Source organism: Anabas testudineus, chromosome 2 (assembly GCF_900324465.2).
Source record: "Anabas testudineus chromosome 2, fAnaTes1.2, whole genome shotgun sequence".
NCBI classification, from domain to species: domain Eukaryota; kingdom Metazoa; phylum Chordata; class Actinopteri; order Anabantiformes; family Anabantidae; genus Anabas; species Anabas testudineus.
In genome coordinates this window covers 33,888,062-33,915,007 of record NC_046611.1, presented here as the reverse complement: position 1 = coordinate 33,915,007, position 26,946 = coordinate 33,888,062, and the positions used below count along the sequence as shown (strand labels likewise).

At 40.4% G+C, this 26,946-nt stretch overlaps 1 protein-coding gene across 1 annotated transcript in view; it reads right to left on the bottom strand.

Moving 5' to 3' along the window:
• The window catches only part of adarb2 (adenosine deaminase RNA specific B2 (inactive)), a 181,178-nt gene that overhangs the window by 58,010 nt on the left and 96,222 nt on the right, over positions 1-26,946 (bottom strand). Inside the window, exons 2-3 of the mRNA XM_026364444.1 lie at positions 9,940-10,026; positions 8,104-9,056 (exon numbers count right to left, since the gene is read on the bottom strand). Coding sequence (XP_026220229.1) covers positions 8,104-9,056; positions 9,940-10,026 — 1,040 coding nt within the window. The remainder of the gene's footprint in view (positions 1-8,103; positions 9,057-9,939; positions 10,027-26,946) is intronic.

The window sequence follows — 26,946 nt, the reverse complement described above, 5'->3', positions numbered from 1 at the left end:
GAAAGGGCAGACTGATCCAAATGCAAACTAGGCTTGTTTGCTGACATTATTATTGTACATTAAGAGACAAATTGTAATGAGATACTAGTGCAGAAGGAATTCCCTACTTGCTTTGATTCACAGAAGTCAGAAACCAGGAAAGGTTATAAGTGATCATTCTGTTTATTACAACTTGGAACTTTTATGTTTTCCAGCTCTGTTTCATGGTTAATACATAGAAAGTACCACATTTCTTAATCTAGACAACAAATCTATGTTTAATACCAACCTATTATCTTGGTATTACCTAGGAAATTACCATGATCTTACTTTATTATTATAGAGCTAAAATGTCAAGTCATACCAGTGTACTCTTTTGCATCTGTACAGGGGCAGAACTCCTGGCAATGGGGGGAAGCTGCGCCATTTAAAAAAAATTATTATTGTATTTACCTATTAGCTCAACTGGTTCTACATGGTTAAATACGTTGAAAATACAAATGAATAAGTAAAAACTTGGAGGCATCATGCACCCTTTTGCTCCCCAACCCAACCCCTTTGTCACCCCATGTAAATTTTTCTAGAGCTGAGTCCTTCTTGTCAGTGCATCACATTGTTTCTATTAGCTGGTTATATTTAATATCTTGTATAATGCATTAATATTAGTCCCACTGAAAAGCTTTACCATTTGACACTGTACACTTTTTTCTACATATTTCTCCACCTGCCTGAACAGCAAAAATATATTTGCTTTGACTGAACCAGTACAAAGGGTTGCAGATGTTTTAACAGGCTATTTATGGTGATAATCACAGTTGATCTTGTGAGAACAGTCTGTGGCAGGAGCTGTCACTATGTGTGCATCTGTCGCTATAGCTGTCCACACGCTGAGGCTGTAACACTATCTGCAAGGTCTCCGAAGCTGTTAATCAACTCCTCTCTAATGTGCTGTTCACACCTTCTCTCCCTCTCTCCCCAACTTGCTGGATATCTATCTTAGACAGGGTGCTTGGCTGGGCGATCGGTGTCTCTAATTTGTTGTGGCAATATTAATTAATGATCAGCCTGTCACAGCTGTTTATATTGAGACAGATTAGAAGTGGGAGAGATTAGACAAAGAAAACAATCTACGAGAGGCTCACCGGCTGACAGGGGTCACCTTCACGTGTCTGAAATCATATTCAATTTGCCGTGGCGGAGGCAGGGAAATTACTTCACTTGACCAGTCTGTATCCTTCTCTATCTGTGATGTTTCACATTTAGAGATAACTAAATCAAATCATTCAGAGCTGCAGTTAACTAAAGCACGATAAACAGTCACATTTGATCTCAGCTGATATGATGAAACATATAAATGTACATTTTTATGTTTAAATTAGCAAAAAAGACACATACTGTGTGCAGTCTTTTAAAGCTCTCTCTCCTCCATTAACCCACCCAGCACATTTCCTTCTTCAAATGGGCCTTAAACTGAGGCAGCAGAGCGCAGCATCCTGACCACTGACCTCCGTGCTGTCCTTCCACATGAACTTGCTGACTCTCTGCCTTCCCACTGCTGCACACAAGTCTCAGGCTCAGTTGACTTGGCAACAGTGCAGTGCCTTGTGGTGGCGAGGGGAGATTAAGTGGCCAATCAAGGCCTGAACAGTGGGGTAATCATTCCACTTGGTAAAATGGGTGTCAGGATTACTCCAGCACTTTCTCAATGTGAAGCCTTTAATAGGGCAAACATGCTTTCCGGTAACTACGATGCTGTGGGTTGAATTTAAGAACAGTTTCCTGCTGACTAATAGCGAATAAAGTCTAAAAGTTATGTGTTGAGGCAAATGTAACCCTAAGGTTAGGAGCTATACAAAAATTATTAAAGGAGAAGGGAGTTGAGAGGGTTTGGCAGTTCTTATTTTTTCTAGAAAGGAGGGGAGAGTAACCTTTTTAGTTGCACAATTGATACTGCCAGCAAGGATGAAGTAAGTGCTGGGGTGATGCTGCTGTACAGTCTCACAGCACCTCTGTTGGTTTAATGCTCAGCTGCTGATACAGTAGCAACAGTGGAAAAACCCACAGTGTAACTGGCATCTCAAAAACTTGATCAGCAGAAAACAGTGTTTGTTTCAGTAGAAAGTTAGCATGTCGTGTTGCACATCTGTGTTCCAAAAGTACACATGTAAATGTTAGGGATGAAAAGAATAATTCAGCAGACAGCCTTATCACAATAAAACACGTTTTGAAACATTTCACATATTTCAACATTTGAAAACGTCCCATACTGTAGCTTTAAGGTAACGTCATATATATAAAAGGAGTTCACTGTGCATGGAGCTCTAGATATTAAATAGTGTTTAACAAAACCAAAATGGAATATCAAACAGCCCCCCTCCCTACCTGAGCAATTTTCCCCCATTCCCATAAAAAACTACAACTACTAAAAGATAACTACATTTACATTTATAGTTAGTTATTTGGCAGAAACGTTTATCCAAAGTGACTTAGAAGTAAGGTACAAAGTAAGCAAATATCTAAGCCAATGAGATGAACTTTAAAGTAAAATGCTCTAGAAAGCGTTGTTTCCGTTTCATGGGGTATAGGTAACAATTTTATTTTTTTATTTTTTGCAGAGATAAGATTTAAGTGCAGAGAAAGATTCGAAAGAGTTCTGTTATCAGCAAGTCTTTGAAAGTTGAAAGTAAGGCAGCTGAGCATGAAGAAGTGTGTAGATCATTCCACCACCGTGGACATACAGAACTAAAACGTCTGCACTGGATCTTTTGAGGTGAGGTGAGGGGACCACAAGACATAATTCACTTGCAGAGCACAGAGGGATTGTTGCTGTATTTTGGATCATCTGGAGCGGTTTAATGGTTCATGCTGGTAAACCCGTCAGTAAGACATTGCAGTAGTCCAGATAATATATGACCAGAGCCTGCACAATGAGTTGTGTTGCATAGTCCAAAAGGTAGGGTCTGATCTTTCTGATGTGAAAAGGGCAAATCTGCCTGCCCTTGAAGCAGAGGAGATGTGGTCGGTAAAGCTCAGTTGATTAATCAATAACCACTCCCAGGTTTCTGGCAGACCTAGTTGGAACAATCACTGTGTTGATGCTGATGCTGTGTTTTTTTAAGCTTGGAAGACAAGAATTTCTGTTCAGGAGAGGTTGAGCTGAAGAAGCTCTTTCTCATCCAGGCAGTGAAGCATGCAGAGATGAGACAGTGGAGTCATTCAGTGGAAATGACAGGAAGAGCTGTGTGTCGTCAGCATAGCAATGATAAGAAAAGCCATATGACTGGATGATGGAACCTAGGGATGTAGTATAGATGAAAACAGTAGAGGGCCAAGAACTGATGCTAGTGGAGAGACCTGCCCCTGCCAAGATACCTTGAAGGTACGTAAGGACTTAAGCCAGGCCAGAGCTGTCCCGGTGATGTCCAAATCAAAAAGCGTAGAAAAGAGAATCTGGTGATTGACTGTGTCAAAGGCTGCAGATAGATCAAGTAGAATTAAGACAAAAAAATGATACGTAGCTTTTGCAGCCTGTAGGGATTCCACAACCTCCAGGAGTGCTGTTTCTGTGGAGTGACCACTCTTGAAGTTGGACTGGTTGACATCTAGGAGGTCATTCCTAGAAAGGAAATCAGTCAGTTGATTGAAGACTGCTTATTCAAGGGTCTTCACCAGGAATGGAAGAAGAGAGACAGGTCTGTAATTCTCCAGAAGGGAGAAGTCAAGAGCTGTTTGGTTAAGGAGTGGGGTGATCTGGGCCTGTTTAAATGAGGTGGGAAGGGGGCCCGTTGTGAGTGATGTGTTAATGATTTGTGTAATGGCTGGGATTAGTGTGGATGCTGTTGTTTGAAGGAGAGTGGAGGGGATATGATCAAGAGAACATGTGGTAGGATTGTTTGAGAGGAGGATGGTGGATGAATTGTCCTCAGTCAAAGTAGCAAACAAGGTGAGAGATATGCTGTTGGATGAAGTTGGTAGTATGTCTCTGTTCAAAAAAGAGAACTGGAAGCTGATGGCTGCCACCTTATTGGTAAAGAAGATTGCTAAGTCAGCAGCACTGAGAGAAGTGGAGGAGGCAGGTGAAGGGGAGTAGAGTGACTTGAAAGTGGAAAAAAGATCCCTTGTGTCAGTGGTGTTGCTGAGTTAGTCCTGGTAGTACTCTGTTTTTATCTTTGTGATGCTGTGAGAAAATGACTCCAACAGGTGCTGATATTCCACTAGAGCAGGTAGATCCTTGGACTTGCGCCACTTCCTCTCAGCACTCCTGAGCATGGTGTGTTGGTCCCAATTCTGCTCGGTGAGCCATGAATTAAGAGCTGAGGTACAGGCAGGTCTTGAAGAGGAAGGACAGAGACTATCCAGACAAGTTGAACAAGTGGTGCATAATTTGTCAGTGGCTGTGTCTGTGTCAAGGGTAGAGAAGACCTGTGGTAGAGGTAGGATAGCAGAGACCAGGGAAGGAAACCAGCCGAAAGTGACAAGTGGAGTAGGAGTATGTAAAGTTTGGGAGAGAGAGACTGTGAGTTGAATGAAGAAGTGATATATAAAGTAGTTCTCACTGGAATTAGCAAGAGAGATAATATTTCTCCTACGTTAGCTTCTCTCCATTGGCTCCCTGTGAAATCCAGAAAACAATTTAAAATTCTTCTCCTCACTTATAAAGCACTTAATAATCAGGCTCCATCTTATCTTAAAGACCTCATAGTTCCATAATTTACAAGCAGAACTCTCTGTTCTCAGACTGCAGGTTTACTTGTGGTTCCTGGAGTTTCCAAATGTAGAATGGGAGGTAGAACTTTTAGCTATCAAGCCCCTCTCCTGTGGAACCAGCTCCCAGTTCAGGTTCTGGAGGCAGACACCCTCTCTACATTTAGGACTAGACTTAAAACTTTCCTTTTTTATAAAGCTTATAGTTAGAGATGGGTCAGGTGACTCTGAACCATCTCTTAGTTCTGCTGCTATAGGTTAGTCTGCTGGGGGAACTCTATTTATACACTGAGGTCCTAACAGAAAATAATTGAGAAGCACTGCCCTAAAGGGAGTTTTTCCTCTCCACTGTTGCCTCGTGCTTGCTTAAATGGGATTGTTGGGTTTTCTAAATAATTCTGTATACATTTATACTCTGTAAGGTCTTAAACCGTACACTGTAAAGTGCCTTGAGATGACTTCTGTTGTGATTTGGTGCTATACAAATAGAATTTTATTATATTCAATAGACAGTGACTGCGATGTTATCTGTGGTGCAGTTTCAGGTGAGAATGAGGTCCAGGTGTTTATGGTCCCCTAATTTGGGTGCTTTTGTCAGGCCAAAGGTGTAAATGGTCAGTGATTACTAAGCTGAAACTAGCAACAACTAAAAACAACAGATCAAGCATCCAAGTGACCAGAAGAGCAAGACTTTCCAGCTACCCTTTTCCAGCTAACACTAACAACAGATTAAATCAGTAGACTCAGTACTAAAAAAATCAGCTACCCCTGAAACAAGCAAACAAACAACACTCACTTGTTCAGTATATCTCCTGTCATATTTAGATGCTTGTCCTGCACCACCCTTTCCTTCACTACTACTACAGATGTTCTGTTAAACAAAGGCAGTTAAATCCCAACAGGACTAAGAGAGCAGTTAAATGTAGATGTGTGTGCTTGTACTGAGCTTCTCTCAGGAATAAATCAAAGGAATTAAGTCAATGTAAGGTGAGATATCTCTACAGAATGCTGTCTCGTTTGATTTCCCTTGATAAATAAAGGTTAAACGAAGGAATAAAAAATTAAAGTCCTTGCTAGAAAATAAATAGCTCTTTAATGTCAAGCACACTGTGGCCCAGTGCTTCATTTGTAGGGTGATTGTTAAAGTCAATTTCCATAGACCTGGGTGTAGTAGGAAGTATAGGCTGTATTACTGAGGGAAAAAGTCTACATCATTCCTTAGTATGTATGTGAAGCGAGGGAGGTCTGAAAAGAATACAGCACCATGCAGTTGAGATAAGTTTAAATATTTCATTTGGGCAATAGATTTCAGGGGTTATCAGGCTTCCAGATCAGCTTAGTTTAAGTGTGCACTCCACAGCTCCTCTTCCTCAGGTTCCACTCTGTTGACGTGGTGCAGTGTCCTGAAAAGGTGTCTAGTCTTCTCGCCATCCAAGGCTAGATCATCATCTGCGTGAAGCAGAAACTTCTCAAGGGGCCACACATTAATTGGGCCTCTCAAAGAAGGACTTTATTTATATTGTAATATTGTACTTTATATTGATGTATTTATATATTATTTATATTTATCAAATTCCTAATTGTGTCAAATAAATGAATAAATAAAATGATGAAAACCTAAAAAACAAGTACCACTGTCATCATTAATACAACACAGTGAGTTTTGTGAAGTATCAGGAACTGGTAGAAGAGCATGTCATGTTCTCTGAAGCATAGTCAACATACAGAAACCTTCTTTGACCAGTGTCAAAAGATGTCATACCCAAACATGTTGAGTAAATTTTTCTCCACAATGCTTTAATTCTTCAACAGGTAGAGGAAAATCTGGGTAAAGCGGGCAAGGCGAGCTGGCACAAATAAGCTGGCATAGCACCATAACGTTTGCATCACCCCCAGGCTACAGCTGGCAACCACCCCCACATCACGCATCACATCTGCAGTGTAGTCAAACACTGCCCATGCAATCAGTGCTTGGCAAGAAGACATGTCTCACATGTGCACACAGTGTATGTGAGCTGGAGGATTCTTCACTGACATTACTCTGGACTTCTAACACATAAAACACCATACAATACATGCCTGGTTTATTTGCACATGCATGCATGTACTGTTATGCACATTTTTTGTCCTTTACTGGTTAAAATAAAATGTGTCACGAGCCTGGCAGAAGGCACGGCTGACTTTCAAGAAATTCCGCAAGCGAGTGCTTTCTGGAACTAAACGGGTGCAGCAAATCCTCTTAAAATCCTTTTAGACACCGTGGCAGCAGGGAGAAAGAGAAAAAGTTTCTCCCAGGCAAACATGTGCAGGTTTGTTGGGCTGATGTTGTACTCTGGGGGAAGGACACTTGCACCAGTTTATTTCTTCAAGGCTGGAAGAGAATGCTAATACGGCACATACCCTGCAGAATGCAGCACAATGCAGGGACAGAAGGCTTCAAAAAAGACTTTAGAGAATGGACCTTTGGATGTCAACAGCTTCATTTTTCGACTCCAGACATAAAGAGTGTGGTGATTTACACATTATCTTGTGTAAATATTTTTGGCAGCAGAGGGAAGATAGGAAGCTTCACTTTTAGTTACCAGTGTGTCAGTGATCTGGGCAGCTTGGGTACATGGTTTTGCTCTAGATAAACAGCTAAAATCAGTGTATCTACTTTACTTCAGATGAACTTTTGCAGCTAAAATTAGGTTTTAAAAGGCTGTCAACAAGTGCCAGCCAATCCAGCCACAGTGTCTTTAGGCTCTCCAATTTCCTAAAGTTTCTCAAAAACTAGTTTCCTCGCTCTGATTGCTGTTTACATATTTGGGTAAATGAGCATGGGATTGGGCTCAGTGGTTTGTTTGTCGATTTGCTCTTTGCTTTTCTATCTCCTTTGGGCAACAGATTGAATTAATGTTTGTAGACACTGTGATGCCACACATGAGGAAACAGAAGATTTTGCAAAATTACAGAACTCTCCCAATTACAGCTCTACAAACACATAAGACTGTGGGGGGAAAAAAACTCATTTGAGTTGTGATGCAGATTTCTCTTATGTCAGAGGTACAAGAACAATAATTAGCTTAATTTACATGCTTTTCTATTTGAATAGACCAACAAATAAATATTGTTTACTCAAAACTGTGCTTTGCAGAACACACAATTGCACCCAAACAGAAATCTGAGTTAGGTATTTTAATACATTTTCTATTATCTGTCAGGGTAAATGGCCGCTTGCTTACACATTTCTTTTTTCACCACTGCCACTATTTATCCTTCCATTCACACTCTTTGTAGCTCATATCTCTTTTTTTCTTTAATTACTTGTTGGAAGGTTTGGCTTTTCGCTGCACGCCTGCTGTTTTGGTCATTACAGGCACCCATAGGAAGTGGAGTGGCTGCCAAAGAAGCAGGCACTGGTAATGTGTCTGTACTCACCTGGGGTAAATGAGGACAACTCTTCCTGCTGGCTTTAAAGCCGGTCCTCCCCTCAGGGGCTGGCCTGATGTTGAAGAGGGCCTGGAGAGCACACTGTGCTGCCTGCGTCTTGGCCAGCTTCTTGCTGCGACCACAGCCCTCAAATATCCGCCCGTCTACGCGTACTGCCATTACAAAGCTGCGCAGCCTTTGGCCTTCAGCTTGCTCTGAGAGGCAGGCGTAGCGAAGGCCAGGCCGAAGTTCATTTAGCAACGCCACGGGGCCCTTGGGGGTCTCGGGTTGTGGAACAATCCCACCCAACCTCTGCTGAGCCTGCACCATCAGGTCCAAGGTATGCCGAAGCAACCGGCCGTGTCTCAGCAACTCACTAGATATTAGCTCACTCTCAGCTGCTGAGCTGCAGAGTGAGAGGCCATCAGAGCACGACGAAGACTCAAATTCCTTAAAGAGAGTGTCAGGGAAGTCTGCATGGTCTGAGGTGAAGTCAGCCGAAGGGTTGGACATGTTTCCCATGGCTAGGTGGGCCTGAGGAGCATTGGGGAACTGTATGAATGACTTGAGGGCCAGTTCAGCAGCCCTCATTTTAGCCTTCTTCTTTGTGGGGCCTGTACCCTCAAAGGTCAGCCCGTTAACCTCCACAGCAATGGAGAAGACAGGAGCATGCACCGGGCCTGTCTGGGAGACCATGCGATATTGCAGACCCGGCCGGAGCTCATTGAGCTGCACCAAAGCATTCTTTGGAGCTTCAGACCAGGACAGTTTCTTATAAATCAGTCGGAGTTGACACAAGTGCCCATTGTTGTCTTCCTCCAGCGGCCTTTTCCTTTTCAGACCGGAGCTCCCGCTTTTTGGAGCGTCAGAGCAGAAAAGCGACTGACACTCTACAGATCCTGCAGTGCGATCCTCTAAATTACCAATGTTACGGTTTTCCTTCACCTCTGCACTGCTGGTACCTGTAGTGAAAACAGCAACAGAAACAATGTCATTTAAAAAATACTCAAAACACAAGCATTCATTACTGTGTGACATTCACACTGATCCTAGCTGAACAAAATCATCATGGAAAATCTCTTAAGGCAGATCGAGCCACTTGATACACAATAAAATGGTAATGAACAAATGTACAATCATCTCCTGAGCTGAGCCCACTTCATACCACAGGGCTCTATTATATGTAAGTGTTTAAAATCCAAATCCAAATCCCCTAAAAATGGCTATGTTATCTGCCAAATCTTTCTGTAATCTGCCTCCAAATTGGTTCTGAATCCGTGCCTTAAGTGGGAAACATTGGTCCCTGTGGCCAATGCAAAGCATCAGTCCTATTTGTAATGGAGGGGGGTGGGGAATCACACTAAGGGACAGACATTCTGAGAAAGGATGAGTGAAATGTCTGTAGCGCGCTTTATTTCACACTTCTATCCTCTGTGAGAGCAAAGTCTGAACAGCTGTGATACGCTCTTCAAACCTAGTTATGGGGAAGTGGTGGCGTATTGCATTTCTGATGGGAAATGAAGAAAAACAGGGTGCTTGGATCCTGCCACAAGAATGTTAATGGTGAACGGGGAAGCTGGGATCAAGTGGGGGTCTGAAGCAGATTATAGCATGCACCTATATAATGACTTATTCACTACTCAAATGTAATATTTAATAGCTCGGTTTTACAAGATATCACTAATTTTACTACACAAGCTGACATCCGTGCATAATCAGATAGCCCATTTCCAAAAGAATTAAGTATGTGGGTGAGGTGACAGAGAGATCATTGCTACATTAGGCCTGCCACTGAGGGAGTTAGCGCAGCAGGCTGACACAGAAAGAAAAGAAACAGCAGCTTACTTAAACTGTCCTCGTCCTCTGTGCTGCTGGTCCCAGGGCTTATGTACTTGAAGGGAGCGATCAATGCTGACAGCATACTGACTTTCTCTGGAGGAGAGACAAGAGACACGCAGAGTCAACAAGAGGGCAGTGGAGGAGATGTTTTGATAGTTTTCATCGATTAAAGCCGTGGCCCAACATGGGGTCGGAAGCATAAGAGAGCAGGAACATGCACACAAGACTGTTTCTCATTACCGTGCACACATGCGCACACACAAGGGAGACCAACATAAACATATATACACATAGAGACGATTTGAAATATCACAATTGTTTAAAAATCCAACTAAGAAATAGAATGTACTTTTTAACTTAAACAAAAGCATTTTTGTATTCCCTTGTTTAAATTTTGCAACCTTTGAGCCTCAACTCCTGTTGCTATTATAAATGTCAGCTGGTGATGTTACACTGTCAGGTGGCAGTTGCATACAGTGGCAAGAGGGGGCTGTTGCTCACGCGATTGTACGGTTTGCCCCTCTACCCACTTCCAGTCAGTCCTGCCTCAATCACAGTTCCAACAGGTCTACACTTTGTTGGCCATTTTAGAATTGCATGTGTGTTTCATTTTGGCTAATGTAAAGTTTATTCAATGTAATGTTTTTCTTTCGTTTTTATTTGGATTAAAGTAAGTTGATGGTAAAGAACAAGTTTGTTATGGTTGTTCAAAAGGTATTAATAGATAATGTTGAAGACACAAATTATTATATTTTAAAAGTGATCTGAATCAGGAAGAAATTCTGAGTCTAAATCCTTGCACAGATTTGATTTGTTCTGAGAGCTGGACAAAGCCCTCTCATCTTTGAAAACTGCACTGCAAGGTGCTTGTGGTAAATCTTTGTACAAATGTGAATGTCTATACTGTATATCATTTATTGTGTTAAATTATGTTAATGTGTTAAAATGAATTAAATGAAGCAAAAGATAGCAGAGCAGCATGTTATTGTTATTTTGAACTAGGTCAAAAGGGAGACTGCGGTGGTGTAGTTGGTAGAGCATTTGCTTCTTGGCTCTAGGGCCAGACTCCTCCCGGCCATATGTTGAAGTGTCCTGGACAGTTAACACCCAGAATGTCCACAAACCCCAGCCACTAAGATTGCTCAAGCCTGGTGCAAAATTGGGGATGGTTGTGTTAGGAATGGTATCCAGTGTAAAAATATGCCAAATCAATCAAGCTTATAATAAATTAAAATATTTTAATTAACCACTTGTAAATGCATTTACTTGCCAAGTTGCACCCACTCTTTTAAAATGATTTAGTTCAACTTCTCACTTACAGAAAAGGAATTATGTATACTGAGTGGAATCATTGCCTCAGTTATTCTTAGTTAAAGTGATTGTTTTCAGTGCAAAAAAAGTTTACATCAACTAAAAATCCCTTCTTAAATATGGAACTATGACAAGCATGCACAGCGACATTCGGTCAGGGAGTGTTTTTACACCCTCATCCCTACCCTCTTCTCCCGCCACTGCCATTTTCTATATCTGTCACTGATGACACTGACTACATAGCTGAAAAAAGACTCCGAAAAAAGAAGTGGCTAGTTATGTATGTGCCACAAATTCTTAATCACTTATACATTGTGTGCTACTAAAGAATGGACCTGTTCATACTGTATGAGGGATTCCTACACGAGGCCGCAGTTTTATATGAATTTAACTTTTTATGCATACATTTAGCATATTATTTTAAATGAAATCATCTTAGACAAATGAACTATTTTTGGGACCCAAAATACGGCAGTTCACCTTTCCAACAGGTAACAGCTGAAATTACTATCTGTAATATCAGTTGGAGGATTGACAGAAAATTAATTGGCAACTATTTTGATAACTGATAGTGTTTAACATTTTGCCTTTTCTTGAACAGTCAAGGTGTACTAGACGTGTGACACTGTCAGGCACCCAAGACAGACCTGTATTATAATAGTGTATATAAAAGGTATAAATATAATACAAGAATGTGCTGACAAAAAGAAGTTTGTATTTCATCTTCATTGATATACTGAATAAAAATGAATAACTTAATACCAACATTAAAAACTTAAATAAGTAAGTACAAATATGTGATCAAGGCAGATGGCCGCCCACCCTGAGCCAGCTTCTATTGGAGGGTTCTTCCGTTAAAGGGAGTTTTTGTGCTCTCCACTGTTGCCTAGCACTTGCTCAAGTGGGATTGTTGGGTTTTATACATAATTAATAATTCTGTATACAGTTTAATTTTGTAAGATCTTAAACCTTTAACACTGTAAAGTCCCTTGAGATGACATTTGTGGTGATTGGGCTCTATATAAATAAAATTGAATTACACTGGATATTCATATTGAATTGAATAGTCAAATATTCATTAATTGAATTATTACAAAAAGGAAAATAACTGAAATCTATGTCTTTCATTTAAGTATTATACAGTATGTGGATATGATTAAGAAAAACATGTGCAAATATGTACTATGTTTTACTTTATTTTGTTTGTTTGATGTCTTTTTATTTAGGCACCTTACATCTTCCAAACAAACAGCTTCTTCTCTTTATTGGTGATAACTTGCCAACAGCAGCTCTCTCCTATTTCTCCCTGGGGGCTGCTGCTGTCCAGGTGTGCGTGTTGTTTACAGTATAAAGCCCTATTAGGGCCATCGCTTGGTCTGGTGCTCTCCATGCAGTACTGAGCAAAATTGACAGACCAGTCTGGCTCCTTAATTAAACCCCTCTCTCTTCTCAACATCAGCTAATGATCAATACAAGAGAAAGGTAAAGTAAAGGAGAGGTGGGGGTTGGACTGGTGGGAGGGTGGAACGAGTTTGTGTGTAAGCCTGGGGTTAACATTCCCACCAACCATGGTCCTGGTGCAGCATTTAGTCCTGCAGCAGCAACAATTTCACAGAGTACTAAATGCTGCATAAACAAGGCAGCACATTACAGTGCAATAAACATGTTTTGATAAGAGCGCAAGGTTGTGAATGAGCTTCTGCCCCCAGTGGTCTCTCACTGTTTGCAGCTCAACAGCTCTACAGGGGCTCAATGAGTCACTCTGGCACACATGGATACACTCTAAACACTGAGACTGGAGCTGTGCTAGACCTCATGGGCCAACATTGCAATACAAGCATTTGCATTCTGACCTAATTACGGACCAAAGCCCAGCACAAGGAGCAATTTGGCCCTAAATGGCTCCCACGGCCAACATGGTCATTATCCAGAGCACTTTCAAATCAAGTCTATATTGTTTTTACAGCAAAAACATGGCTGTCTCGTGTGTTTACAAAAGTGTCAAAATTAGGGGTATTTAAGTGTGCTGGCTGCTACAACACATCTTTGCTCATTTTTGCATCTGTACACAAAATGTACCCATTTCCTTTGTAGCATGAAAGACAAATTTAAACATTAATCATGAAATTAAACAGTGGAGTGAGGCTCGCAATTACCATACAGGAGCCTGAGCTTTAACACTTGGGTCTAAAATGCCTGTAGCATGAATTTGACCATCCTGAGGTCAAAACCACCCAGAAAACAGAAACACCTTTATTTGTCACATTTTACAGATGAAATTTGTCTACTGTATTTAACCAATCTCCCTGGGGGGAGCAGTGGGCAGCTACATACAGCACCTGGGGATCTACTCATTGAGCCACCAGGTCACTCAAGAGTGTCTGCCAATTCAAACAGTGAGAACAGATGTACACAGTATGTAAAATACCAGGCACATGCAGAACGATGAGTTCTGGGGGCTCAAGCTCCGGATTCTTTTTACAGATTAAACATACCCGTTTTTGACCAATACAATCCTAGTACTAGTGCTTATTGGTTGGTTCAACTTGGGAACTCTCTAAAAACCAGTTTGTTTTTCCAAGGGCTAGAGAGTTACTGAGAACCATGTCACTATGCCAACATGTAAATCTGCAAAACAGCCCAAAGTAAAGAAAAAAAAAAAAAATACCCAAAAGGTCTGTATTACACAGAAAAACAATCAATATGAATTTATAAACGTGTCTCTTATAACAATAACATATTTGTTTACATGTAGCTCTAATCCACAAACATACTTGTCATTATTAAATATTAGCAGCATTCTTGCATGATAGTCATCATCATATGCCATAATTGAAGTATACTACCATTCAAAAATAACCTTAAAAGGTCCAGATTTTATAACATTAAACTAATCAGAAATACAGTGGAGACACTGTAACATTTACCTCTGCAACAAAGTGTATAATAGCAAAGTATAATAATAATAATAGATCCTCTGGACTGTTGTATTAATGAATAATAGTTTATTACTATGTTTATGTTTGGTTGCTAAATATGACTAGAAACTGTTACTTATTTCGTCCCAATAACTCCTTTAAAAGCCTCCAGTTAATCCAAAATGCTGCAGCCAGAGTTCTGATTGGAATTAGTAAGAGAGATCATATTTCTCCTATGTTAGCTTCTCTCCAATTTAAATAATAATACTCACTTATAAATCACTAAATAATCAGGCTCCATCTTATCAAGAAGACCTCGTATTTTCCAAGCAGAACTCTACGTTCTCAGACTGCAGGTTTACTTGTGGTTCCTAGAGTTTCCAAATGTAGACTGGGAAGCAGAGCCTATTAGCCTAAAGCTTATAGTTAGAGATGGATCAGGTGACTCTGAACCATCTCTTAGTTATGCTGCTATTTAGTCTGCTGGGGGAACTCTACTGATAAACTGAGCTCCTCTCCTCTCTCCTTTTTCCTATATCAATTCAAATGCCACTATTGCATGCCATTAACTTTGTGTCTTCTCTCTCCCGTAGTTGTGTCTCCCTCTCTCTGTACTTTTCTGCAGGTATCCTCGGCCTGGAGCTGTTATCTCCAGAATCCAGTTGACCTGCCCAATGTTCTTGCTGCTTGTTGTTATCTTTATTGCCTGCTGTTTTCTCTCTTCTCTTTCCACTCACCCCAACCGGTTGAGGCAGATGGCCGCCCACCCTGAGCCTGGTTCTGCTGGAGGTTTCTTCCTCTAAAGGGAGTGTTTCCTCTCCACTGTTGCCTAAAGCTTGCTCAAATGGGATTGTTGGGTTTTCTATATCATTTTTTGTATAATTACACTCTGTTAGGTCTTAAACCTTGCACTGTAAAGTGCCTTGAGATAACTTCTGTTGTGATTTGGCGCTATACAACTAAAACTGAATTGAATTGAATTGAACTGATCTGAAAATTGAATTTCATGATCATGATTACTTAGACTTGGCTTAATAAATGTGTTTAGCTGACTCTAATGTTGAAAACTGCCCTTTAAACCTGCCAATATGACTTAATAATCTTTCCTTCTATTTCTAATAAGTGCTGATATTTACAAATCTGCTTCCAGGAGGTTAACAAAACAAAGACCTAATTTACCACAAAAGCCCGTAGAGGTGATTGACCAAGCGATTGACTGATCAACTGACAGTAAAACTGACATTTGAAACCCTACATTCAAATCAATGATATAAAGAGGAAACTAATTTTTACGCATCCTCATCACTGCGTTGTATAAATGTCTAAATAAACCCTCTTACTCAAAGGATTTTTATTCAGATGACTATGTTCACAGTCACAATAGAGCTTTTTACTGTATAGCCCTTCAGGACTGTGTTATTTCAAAGCAACCCTGAAAAACAATTCTTCTCACTTTCAATGGGCTGTAGTTCATTTCAAATGCCTCAGGAAGTAGCTATTGAAGGGAAAATATCATGTTTTCAATAACTCACTGAATCAACTGTACAGTGGTGAGCAGTGCAGTTTAGAGGTCATCCTCCAAATACCACCTCTGATCATTTTCTGAAATGGTTTATGAAGGTCTGTGACAAGCACACATCACTCTTATGCGAAAGCTTTGTTGACATCTCAGTGGGTTTTTTAGAATGGAGCATAAATTTATTTTCCAACAGGGATACAGCATATTTGCCTGAAAGACCAAGTCTAGGAAAAAGGGCTAGATGATAAGGTGAAAATCTGTACGTTGATGAGCTATAGGAGATTGAGGAGAAGAATCTCCATAAGGAGATGATGAGACCAATATTAGACTGCAGTATCACAAACAGAGTATATTAATCTGTAATGCACAAAGTATTCAGATCCTTTAAGGTCCTATAAGTTTCGAAAGCACTTCTGCACAATTAAAACATCTTATTACAAGTACACGTGATTTGAAAATGTTGATGCAATGTTCTTATAGTATCAAAAATAAAAATGTCTCTGTGACTACTAACTAGCTTAACGATGAAATGAAAGGATGTCACATAGTCTGATGGAAATTAAAATGATAAATCTATAGAAGGCTGAATTCAAAGACAACCTGAAAATCAATGTGGAAAAAATATGCAGCAGGTTAATCCATTTAACTGAAATTAAATTCCAGCAACTCAAAATGGTACTCAGTACTTTGTATGGCCCCCACATACTTGTATGCCTGACAACGTTGGGACATGCTCCTAATGAGATGACGGATGATGCCTTAGGGGTCCAAGGCATCACTGAGTTCCCAGACAGTCTGAGGTATAACCTGGAGGCATTGAATGGAGCAAAACATAATGTCCCAGAGGTGTTCTATTGGATTTAGGTTAGGCAAGTGTGGTGGTTAGTCAATGGTATCAATTCCTTCATCCTCCAGGAACTGCCAGCATACTCTCACCACATGATGCCGGGTATTCTTGTCACCAGGAGCAACCCAAGACCCACTGCACCAGTGTAGGATCTGACAGTGGGTCCATGGATTTCATCCTGATACCTAATGGCACTCAGGGCCTCCCCAGACCATCACCGACCCATCACTAAACTGGTTATGCTAAACAATGTAACAGGCAGCATAACGTTCTCCACGGCTTTTCCAGACCTGTCATATTTGTCACATGTGTTCAGGGTGAACCTGCTCTCATCTGTGAATAGCACTGGGGCAATTGGCAGACCTCAGTCCACCCTGATGAAGTCTGTTTCTGATCGTTTGGTTAGAGACATTCCTACTAGTGCTGGACCTGCTGGAGGTCATTTTGTAGTGCTCTGACAGTGCTCATCTTGTGCCTACTTGCACAAAGGAGCAGATACCGGTCCTGTTGATGGGTTTAGGACTTTCTACGGCCTTGTCTAGCGCTCCTAGAGTAACTGTCTGTTTCCTAGAATCTTCTCTGCTCTCGAGACTGGACTGTGCTGGGAGATACAGAAAACCTTCTCACAATGACATGTACTGATGTGACATCCTGGAGGACTGCCTGTGCATCCTCTGTAGGGTCCAGGTATTGCCCCATGCTATGAATGGGGACACTGACCCAAGACAAATGCAAAACTAGTGAAAAAACTGTCAGAAAAGATGAGGAGAGGAAAAATGTTAGTGGCCTTCACTCGTAAGACTATTCCTGTTTTGGAAGTTGTCTTATTATTGCCCCTCTAATTCACCTGTTGTTAATTTCATTAACACCAAAGCAGCTGAAACTGATTAACAACCCCCTTTGCTACTTAACCGACCAGATTAATATCCCAGACGTTTAACTGACATGATGCTAAACTCTGATTAAAAAGTGTTCCTTTAATTTCTTTGAGCAGTGTATATTGTTGGCAAATGTAATCTATAGCACAGTATCCAATGATACCACATCAGAAACACTAATTTATTATTTATAACAACTTATGTAGTTTTGGGTGGATGGGGAGAGTGGCCATTGGGTGGTTCATTGAGGATTCAGTATATATTGACAATTACACATGCATTCATGCTGAACATATCAATCAAAGGTTGAATATTTCTGCCAAAATATCCAACCTTGCAGTGCAACATCCAGTTTGTCTGGATACAGCGTAGGTTTTTGACGGTTGTGTTAAGACTCTCATAGCACCTGGTTAAGGTTAGGGTAAGACTGTGTTCTGGATTACTTCACAGGCAACATGCTTATTTAACTTTAAAGTAACTTAAGGTAAGATTAGGTAAGGTAGTGGTAATGACACTTTATTGTCAGGGCAGCAAAACCACAGTCTTTCTTTAAGCTTAAGTTGCTGCCTAAACTTAATGATAACACTCAAACTCTCTCCTGTAAAAATACATACCTCAGATTTACATTTACTCTTTGTTTCTGTTAGTCAAAGGTTAAACTCACTGAAGTTAAACACAATCTACAGTCTCTTCTCTTAAAGCATTACTTCAGTGCTGAGAGAAAGAATACTTTAGTGTAAAGTTCATTAAACACACCACCAAACTCCCCTCCTGCTGATGGGCACATTGTTACCTTACATGCCCTTCACGGTATCTCTCATCCATCCCCTCTCATTCACCAGTGAGCTGTATGAATGAGACAATGCATGCCAATGGTCTCAGCTCACTACATCCTCCCCCTCCCCACCTGCACCAGGACACAGCAAAAGGAGACAACTCATTTGTTTCCACTGCACAAAAGAGGCAGAGGAGGGCCAGGTTAGATAGGGAGAGCCTTGGCAGATGGCCATACACTCCTGATCGCTGGTCATTCACAATGAGCTAGAGAAGATACACACACACACACACACACACACACACACACACACACACACACACACACACACACACACACACACACACACACACACACACATTCTCTCTCTCTCTCCTGCACTTTCCAAATCAGTTCTGAGAGGGTAATGAGCCCAATCAGATTTCCCCATGGCTCAGCATAACGAATGGGTCAGATGAGCGACAGGAGACACTATTGAAACAGGCGCTGGGGGAAATCATCGACTCCTGCTCTGTCTCTCCGTTCACTACCTGCCTTTCTAGCTCTCTCTCCTCCTGTCTCTATTGCTCTCTCAATGTCTTTCTGCAACCCCAGATTGAAAGCCACTGAGCCACTAAATCAGAGGGTGCATTGTTATTCCTGTCACTTCTCTCATCTGATCTCATGCAAAAAGCTACATAAAAATATACATTATGTTAAGTGTCCTCTCCACCTTTTGTCTGTGTACTTGTGAGCACATAAAAATAAAAGCTTACATAGAAAGCCCACGCGTGCTATAATTCTATTTTATGACTGCTGAATACTGTAACTGCAGTACAATGACCTGGACAGACCCACTTTGGCTGAGTCTAATTAGGTGGAGGAGCGTCTTTCTGTGTGTCAATAGTTGTGTCAAAGGATGCATTATTGACCAACGGTGTCACAGGATCACATATACATTTAAGCATTTGGCTGATGTTTTCTCTGGGACTCACCACTGAGATACAAGCAAGCCGAAAAGTGTCTAAGCCAGGGAGAAGACCTTATATGTAGAATTAGGCAGCCCCTTCCCCCAATTTGGGATGTCTGAGCTGAAGAGCTTTGCTTGGGGTCTTTTGCTGTGTGATGTAGGGACCATTGCGTTCCTCTGCAGAGTGCAGGGGGCAAAGGAAAAGCTATAATGCCACTATTGGACCAATTTACAGGATTTTCAGACTGTTTAACATAGCTATAATGTAGTTTGACATGTCTTCTCAGGTTCTATGGTGTGTAAACTTGCTCACTGACCACTTATAATCTGTGATAATTGCTGACAGGATGTGCACTTTCTTCCAGGCTCTAGAATCCCAACATCTGAAAACACCAGTGTGTCAGATGTTCTGTGCCTTAAATATGTGTTTCATTCACTTTTGGACTGCAAGTTTCTATTGGTGAGCTAAAGAATATGATGAAATAATTAGAATTAGAGGACAGAGGGAGTAGAGGAGAGGTAGGGGATGCATTAGAACAGACTGATGGTTATTTAGCACTTGATTAGAGGCAGAGAGGACAAAGTAGCCAGGCCATCTGCCTTACATTTGCTCCCCTAGCCAAGAATACCAAGGACACCTAGACTTCACTTGTTGGGTGTATTGTTGTGAATGTTGTTTTTTGAGCACATGGAATGTATGCAGTGTAAGATCAGATAAATATGTTTCTTTAGATTGTGGAAATTCTACATTGTAACTTGGACTGTAAATACACATGTATGCAGGTGTATGCTATCATTGGTCTTATTCATGTTGATGTCTCCCATATCTCCCATTGTTTATATTTGATTTAATTTTAAATAATATGTTATTTTATGTCTTCAATAATATGAGTGGCTTGTTTACTGTAATGGTAAGATCACCACCTTCCATGTGGGAGACTGGGGTTCAAATCCCAGCTATGGTCTACCTCCAGTAGGGGTTCTTAGACAAGACCTCCTTATGCCTACTTCTGAAAGTTGCTTGGATAAAGGCGTCTGCTAAATGTAATATATATTTTTTAAACCATTCATGTAAATCAATTTTGGGATAGATATACAAAAAAAAAAAAAAATAAATAGATAAATATATATATATGAAAAAAACTTTCCTTTTAGGTTAATTGGCAGGTAGCTCTCATGGGATTGTTGTCATACAGTCACATAAAACTAGTTTTGTGGAGCTGAATCCTTTAGAGAATTTTAAAATCTTGTGTTGCCACTATGTCTAATGGATCTGTGTAAAAAAATAAAAAACAGTTTAAAATTTAGAAAATAACCACAATACATGTGCAGTATATTGCTTTTAAAACTTGAACTCATGAATTTGATGTTTCTTACTGCTTTCAGACTGTACTGGTCTTACTTTCTATTCATTTTGCTCCTTCTATTGCGATTCATTGCTGCAAATACAGCAGCTGGCCCTGCTGTCTAACACTATATACTTTGAAACAAAATGAAAGGTAAGATTTATCAGAACCTTTTTGAATTCATAGGCAACAAAGGCAACTTCACTCAGAGCGAAACTGAGGTGGCCACAGATACAACAACCTATTCCACTATGGAGGATAAGTAGAAGAACCTCAGTGGACAGAGAAATGCTTAATCATATTGTTGCACAGGGGAGAATTTGACGCCACTTTCTTTTTTTTTTACATTTGCTATTCCATTTTGACAGCAAGACACTCTTCTGCTCCTGAGACGTGACTTGCCATGGTTGAGTGTCAATGAGGAACCTGCTCAGAGTGTGTGACGGCTCTGGGTTGTCAAAGAGGCCCAGCAGACTGTGCGATGGTACAGTACAGCAGGGCTTATAATCACACTGTGGCCTAACACTACTCACATCTCCTCAAGCACTCACAGCTTAGAGGCACACTTATTTTCACTGGAAGAACACTTGAGAATACTATCCTGCTAAAAACTTTGTAATGTCATATCTTGTGCCTGACCTGAATAAAACTATGGTTTTTGATGTAACATAAATCACATTTTTTTACTGCATGTTTCCTTCGTTTGCATCCTGCACCTTGAAGAAAGCATATTGGACAGGCTTGTGTTTGTCTTCAAAAAGCTTTCAGTTCTTAAATTGCACCGTCCTAACAACAGTACCTCTGTGCGCACAAAAGAAGAAACACACAAGGAATATGCCATCTTAGAAATTAAGTTACCCCCAGTAATGCCAGTGTAGCAAGGAAATGGAGGAGGAAACAGGAATAAGCAAAATGATTCCCCTACACTGTTGCCATCCTTCTCTGAATACCTTTTGGCAATTAAAAGCAAACAGTCACAACTTTTCCCCCCCTGAAGTTCTACACAGATCACGATTGCTACATGATAAGTGGAGGATTTAATGCGCACACGCTTCCCTCCTAATCGGAATATTAATGCAGGCTGTCATCCATGAGAATGACTCATTTACAAGCATGCAGAGGAAGCTGAGGACTGAAACCTGGATGAGGTTTGTCGCCTTACTCGTTTGATAACAAGCACTCAAGTGTATTTACAAGGCAAAGCGAGTGAGATAAGTCTGCAGGGTAATGACACTAAGCAGGTCTGGAATGTTTCTGCCTCTCAGTGTGTTGTTGCTCATCTTACCCCTTTGGTTATCCCTCTTTCTGTCAGCAAGCTATGCTTCCTTGTGCAGCCTGATGCTGCATAGTGCTGTCATCTGTGCCCAAGCAAAGTAAGAATATCAAATGCTACCATTCTTTAGTTTGACGTGTGAATCCCTTTTGCTGTTCCCTCAACTTCCGTTGTATTTATGTGTTTCAGAGCTGAAATCCTGCCCTGCCGCAGCACTTAGAATAGAGAAAACACTGTGCTGCTTATTGCCTGCCTTGGCAGTAAGTGCATGAGCACGCTGACATGGCACTCAGATGGTGATGTGACCCTGCATGTGGTCTCCAATCTCGGAGTGTGTGGGAGTCAATAGGTAGGTGTGGGGTTAGATACAAATTGGCCCATTCGTGTCACAGCCCCTGCAGTCACCAGTTCAAGTCTGAACGGCGGCTGGAGATGCAACACTCTGAGGAAAGGGAAGGTGTGAGGGAGAAAAATAGCTGAAAGGAGTGTGATTATTTTTGGTGCACCTTAATATGAAACACAATTTATGTTTTTGCAGGGCTGAAATAAATGTATATTTCACACTTTTCTCATTTTTTGTTCTTTCACTTTTATAAGTCTGCTCACTTTATATCCTGTTTATTCACCTCTCCTTCTATCTACTCATTATTTCACCCACATCCTGTTCTTTGCTGCTAAATGGCTTCCCTCTCCTCCCATCAAACAAACCTGTATGCTTCTGTGTGATCTTCCCCAGCAGTGTTTTATGCCTCACATTATGACACATATAAGCAGGCTGGCTGTTTGCACTACTTTGTTCAGCACAAATTGCTGCACCAATGGTCGCAGCAGAGCACAGATGGGACGTGGACAGTTTTTCATCGGCTGTTCCATATCACAGAGCCCAACACATCTGGTATGCAGCGAGAAGCATCTTTGCACTAATTTGTTTGTCACTATATATTGAAGGGACTATCTGTCATCCTGCCATGCTTTGGTTGCAGCATGATGTTTGAAGAACATGGTTAGTCATAAGTTTCAGGGAGCCTGGCTGGCTGGCCACTTGGGACTTGCTCACATGAGTCATCTGATTGTGAGAGCAAAGACGGAGAAAACGGAATGGAGAAAAGTACAGAGGTTTTAGTAAAGTTCTCATTAAAGCAGCTGCTTAACTTTGAAGATCCAAGGAGAGGTGAGGAGATAATCTATTTTCACTTCCAAGTCTGCAAATCTCACACCAGCATGCATGAATTAAGAAATAAGAATAATAAGAAGGCTTAATTAGAAATGTGAACCGCGTGTATGACCGCAGTCTAACCAGAGTGATAACAGTCTGCAAAGATACTGATCCTATGCATGTCAAGTTCTTCATTCTGTCAAAATTTTTTGTAATTTGTTGAATTAATGGTCTTTAGTCAGATAGTTGGACATTGACATGACTTACCCCACCACAACGGATTTGAAATGAAACAATGACAATGTAGTATGTCAGCTTTAATCTGGGTGACTAATGAAAAATATTAATATTAATAACTATGTAGAAATACCCACCATTTTTTATTTAAAGCCCCCCCTCCATACATAAGAATTCATAAGACATAAGACATTAGAATTATTGCCCTGGTGAAGGAAAACCCTTCAAAACCCCTTTCAAGAGGTGAATATGTTTCTCATATCCCTCTTCTACCAAGCCAGTTCTGGGACTGGTTCAGAGTCGATGCTTAATTTGAAACAAGGTATTTGTGTTGCCATTGTTAGAATGGATTTGTTAGAATTGTTCTTTTGACGACACCAACTATTTGTTGATCTAGAACCAAAGGGATGTGTCAGGCAGAATTATTGTAACCAACAACACCAGCTAAAGATTTATTGTAAAGATAAAAATGGTCTCATTGATTAGATTTATTTACCTACGGTCTGATTGATACCAGCAAAGCTAGTTAGATAGTTGAATGCTAAAGCTAACACTGGCTAACATTAACATCCTGCGTTCAGTTCATAGAAGGTTTGCAACTTGAACCAACTCTGAACTAACCCTCACTTTTTTCATGTTGGTTTAAAAAGCAGTAAAAGCCAAGGCTTTACCAGAATAAATACACTGCATTTGCCATACAACCACTGTTAATCCTCAGAAAAAGAAAAGATTAGATTAGAGTTTGCCAAAAACTTTCTGGAATAATATTATATGGACAAATGAGAGAAAGATCATTTTGCAACACAGTGATGGGAAGAGAAGAGTTCAGAAGAGGGAAGGAACTGTGGATTACCCCACCACCTTGCATTTGAACCATGGTGGAGGTAGTGTTACGGTGTGGGCAGCTAAAAGAACTGGTTCCCTTGTATTTAATAACTGCTGACAAAAGCCACAGGATACATTCTGGAGTATTTAGGGTTTCATGTAACACTGTCTCATTTTGAACCTTAGAAAGTTCAGTTTTCACTATCTGTGATATAAATAAGCAAATAGGTACTGATAACTGATACAGTGAGTAGCTTCTAATTTCTTAAACAACCATGTCGGAAGACACATCCAGTCAGTGTCATGATCTGGGGTTGCTGCAGTTGGTCAGGTCTAGGTTCAACAGCATTCTGAGCCCAAAGAATGAGGTCAGCTGACTACCTGAATATACTGAATGACCAGGTTATTCCATCATTGGATTTTTTCTTTCATGATGACACAGGCATATTCCAAGATGAGGATTCATCAGGCCAAAATTGTGAAAGTGTGGGTCAGGGAGAATACCACATCATTTTCCCATATGGATTGGCCACAACAGAGTCCAGATCTTAAATCTTTGGAATCTGCTGGAGAAGACGTTGCGCAATGGTCCGACTTTCCCATCATCAATACAAGATCTTAATAAAAAGAATTAATGCAACTCTGGACGGGAATAAATGTGAAGAAGCTTATCAAAATGATGCCAATGTAAATTAAAGCTAAAGGTGGCCCAACAAAATTATTATTAGAGTGTGTGCCTTTTTTTTGGACGGACAGTGTATTTATACTTGCTACTGTAACAGGTTATGTGTGGCAGATAGACACACGTCTTCTTCTTATCTGTCTGTAAGGGCAGCTAGGAATCAGTTAGTTAACCAGTTGCACATGAACCACAGATTCAGTGATTTGACTCCCAGTTCTCCTGGCCAAATGTCGAAGTGTCCCTTAATGCCTGAAATGTAACTAACTGTCCAAAAGAGTTTCCCTCTGAATAATAAAGTGTAACAAAATATCTCTTCCTTTCACTTTTGCATTTTTAGCAAATGATAAAACTAAAAAAAATAGTACCTCTAAAAGTGACATGCAAATACAATCCACGCCTTGGGAGTTACAGTAGGTATTACATGTGTTGTGTGGTAAGTTATGTCCAGACAGTTACTCTTCAACGGAGGGGTTTAGTTAACATTTCACACACTAACATGGATAGTTATGTGAGAATATAAATGGTTCACTTCCACAGGTTTTTCAGTTTCTATACAAACCCAAAGTGGAAAAAAGAAGACATATATGATGAATACAATCTGACAGCTCATAATATCCCTTTCCCCCTTCTATGCTGTACATTTTGTGTGATTATAAGTCAATTAAAGAACTGTTTGATGTTGATGCATCCAGACTTGGAAATTAAGCATCAGTCTGGTAGTTTGTTACCTGGTCTTCATGCCCCTGTTTACACTAGAAATGTCCCACATGCCATACTGGCCTAATGGCCCTCAGAATATTAACAGGGAAACATGCAGTATATAAACCAAGGGGAAAGAAAAGCAGAATTGCACACCTACTGTAGTTTTGTATAAAGAGAAAAGGCTGCATACTTGGGTGATATATTTTTATCCACAATAAAAAAAGGGGAAAGAACAAAAGTGGGGCTTTTGAGTGAAGCGTAAATGCTCGCTGCTTCCACAGAAATTTATTTTTCAATGGAGAAAAAATACTTTTATCTGACGACAAGCACTTTACCCGGGTACTTAAGAGTGACATTAATGTTGCAGTGGATGATGACGATGTGGTAAAACTGGCTGCAAAGGGACTTGGAAAATTCCAGGGCAATATGTTAAAAATATCAGTTTTACATTTACATAAAATGAACAGGGAAAAGCTTCTACAGTATGTCTAGCTTATGGCTTGCGTTAGCCCAATTCTGTTCGAAGAAACCAAGACATATTTTCCAGTTTGCCAAAATTAATATGAAAAGCTGAAATCTACATAAGGAGGAAAATGTGATTTTCTGTAATTGAATGGAGTGAATTTGTGAAGTCTGAAATGGAGGGTTTTTATAAATCAGCACAGCCAGGAGAGATAGTATGTTCTGCACAGGGAGGATTCTTTACATTCAAATTCATACATTAAGGAAAGAAAGACATGCAAAAGTTTCATTAAAATCTATGGAAACACTATTTTGAGGCCTCACAGACAATCCTGTGGCTGTTTCACCTTTATTTCTATCACTGCTTGTGTGTTGCATTCACAGGCACATTAGAGTACAGCTGATTTAAAAAAATCAGCGCATTCACATGACATGAATGTACAGTCGAGAAGAAATGAAGAGAAAGGGAGAAGATGTACTCGGTTCTCGAACTGTCACCAATTTCTGAGACGCGTGCTGAATAATAGAGCAGTAGAATGCAGGCAGTAAAAGGTTTTTGCTGTTTTTCTTTGATTTGGTGCCACTAAGATGAAAGTATGTGTCTTGCTGCGAACACAACCATTAATGTTCTCTGTCCCCTTGTACCAAACCCCATATCTTCACTCTCACTACATTTTTAAAGCTTTCATTTCAGAAAAGATATCTTATTGACCTGAAAGAAAAAAAGGCCTTGGGGTGACTTTTTGATTCCATTTATACACTGCTGAATTGTTATCCTGATTATGTTGCGCTATATTTATTAACTAGAAGTGATCAAGGTGGATGGTCAGCAACTCTGATGTCTGAACTCAGGCTTTATCTCCATACTCATTTTTTTAAAGGTTGGCTCTATTGAGACCAAACCTACATCCTACCGTGTACCTAATCACATGGTAGAGTTGACAAAAAGCATCTAAGATCAAATTCATTATTGAGTCCATATTATCCAAATGACCAGTCCTTCTTAGTAGAGAAACATTTTTAATGTCTACATTAGGTGCCAGCAGCAAGAGAGAATTCATTCTTCCACACAAGTGTATGTATAGTAACCTACACAAGACTGTGAAAACCCGAAATGCCCTGTAAAAACACCA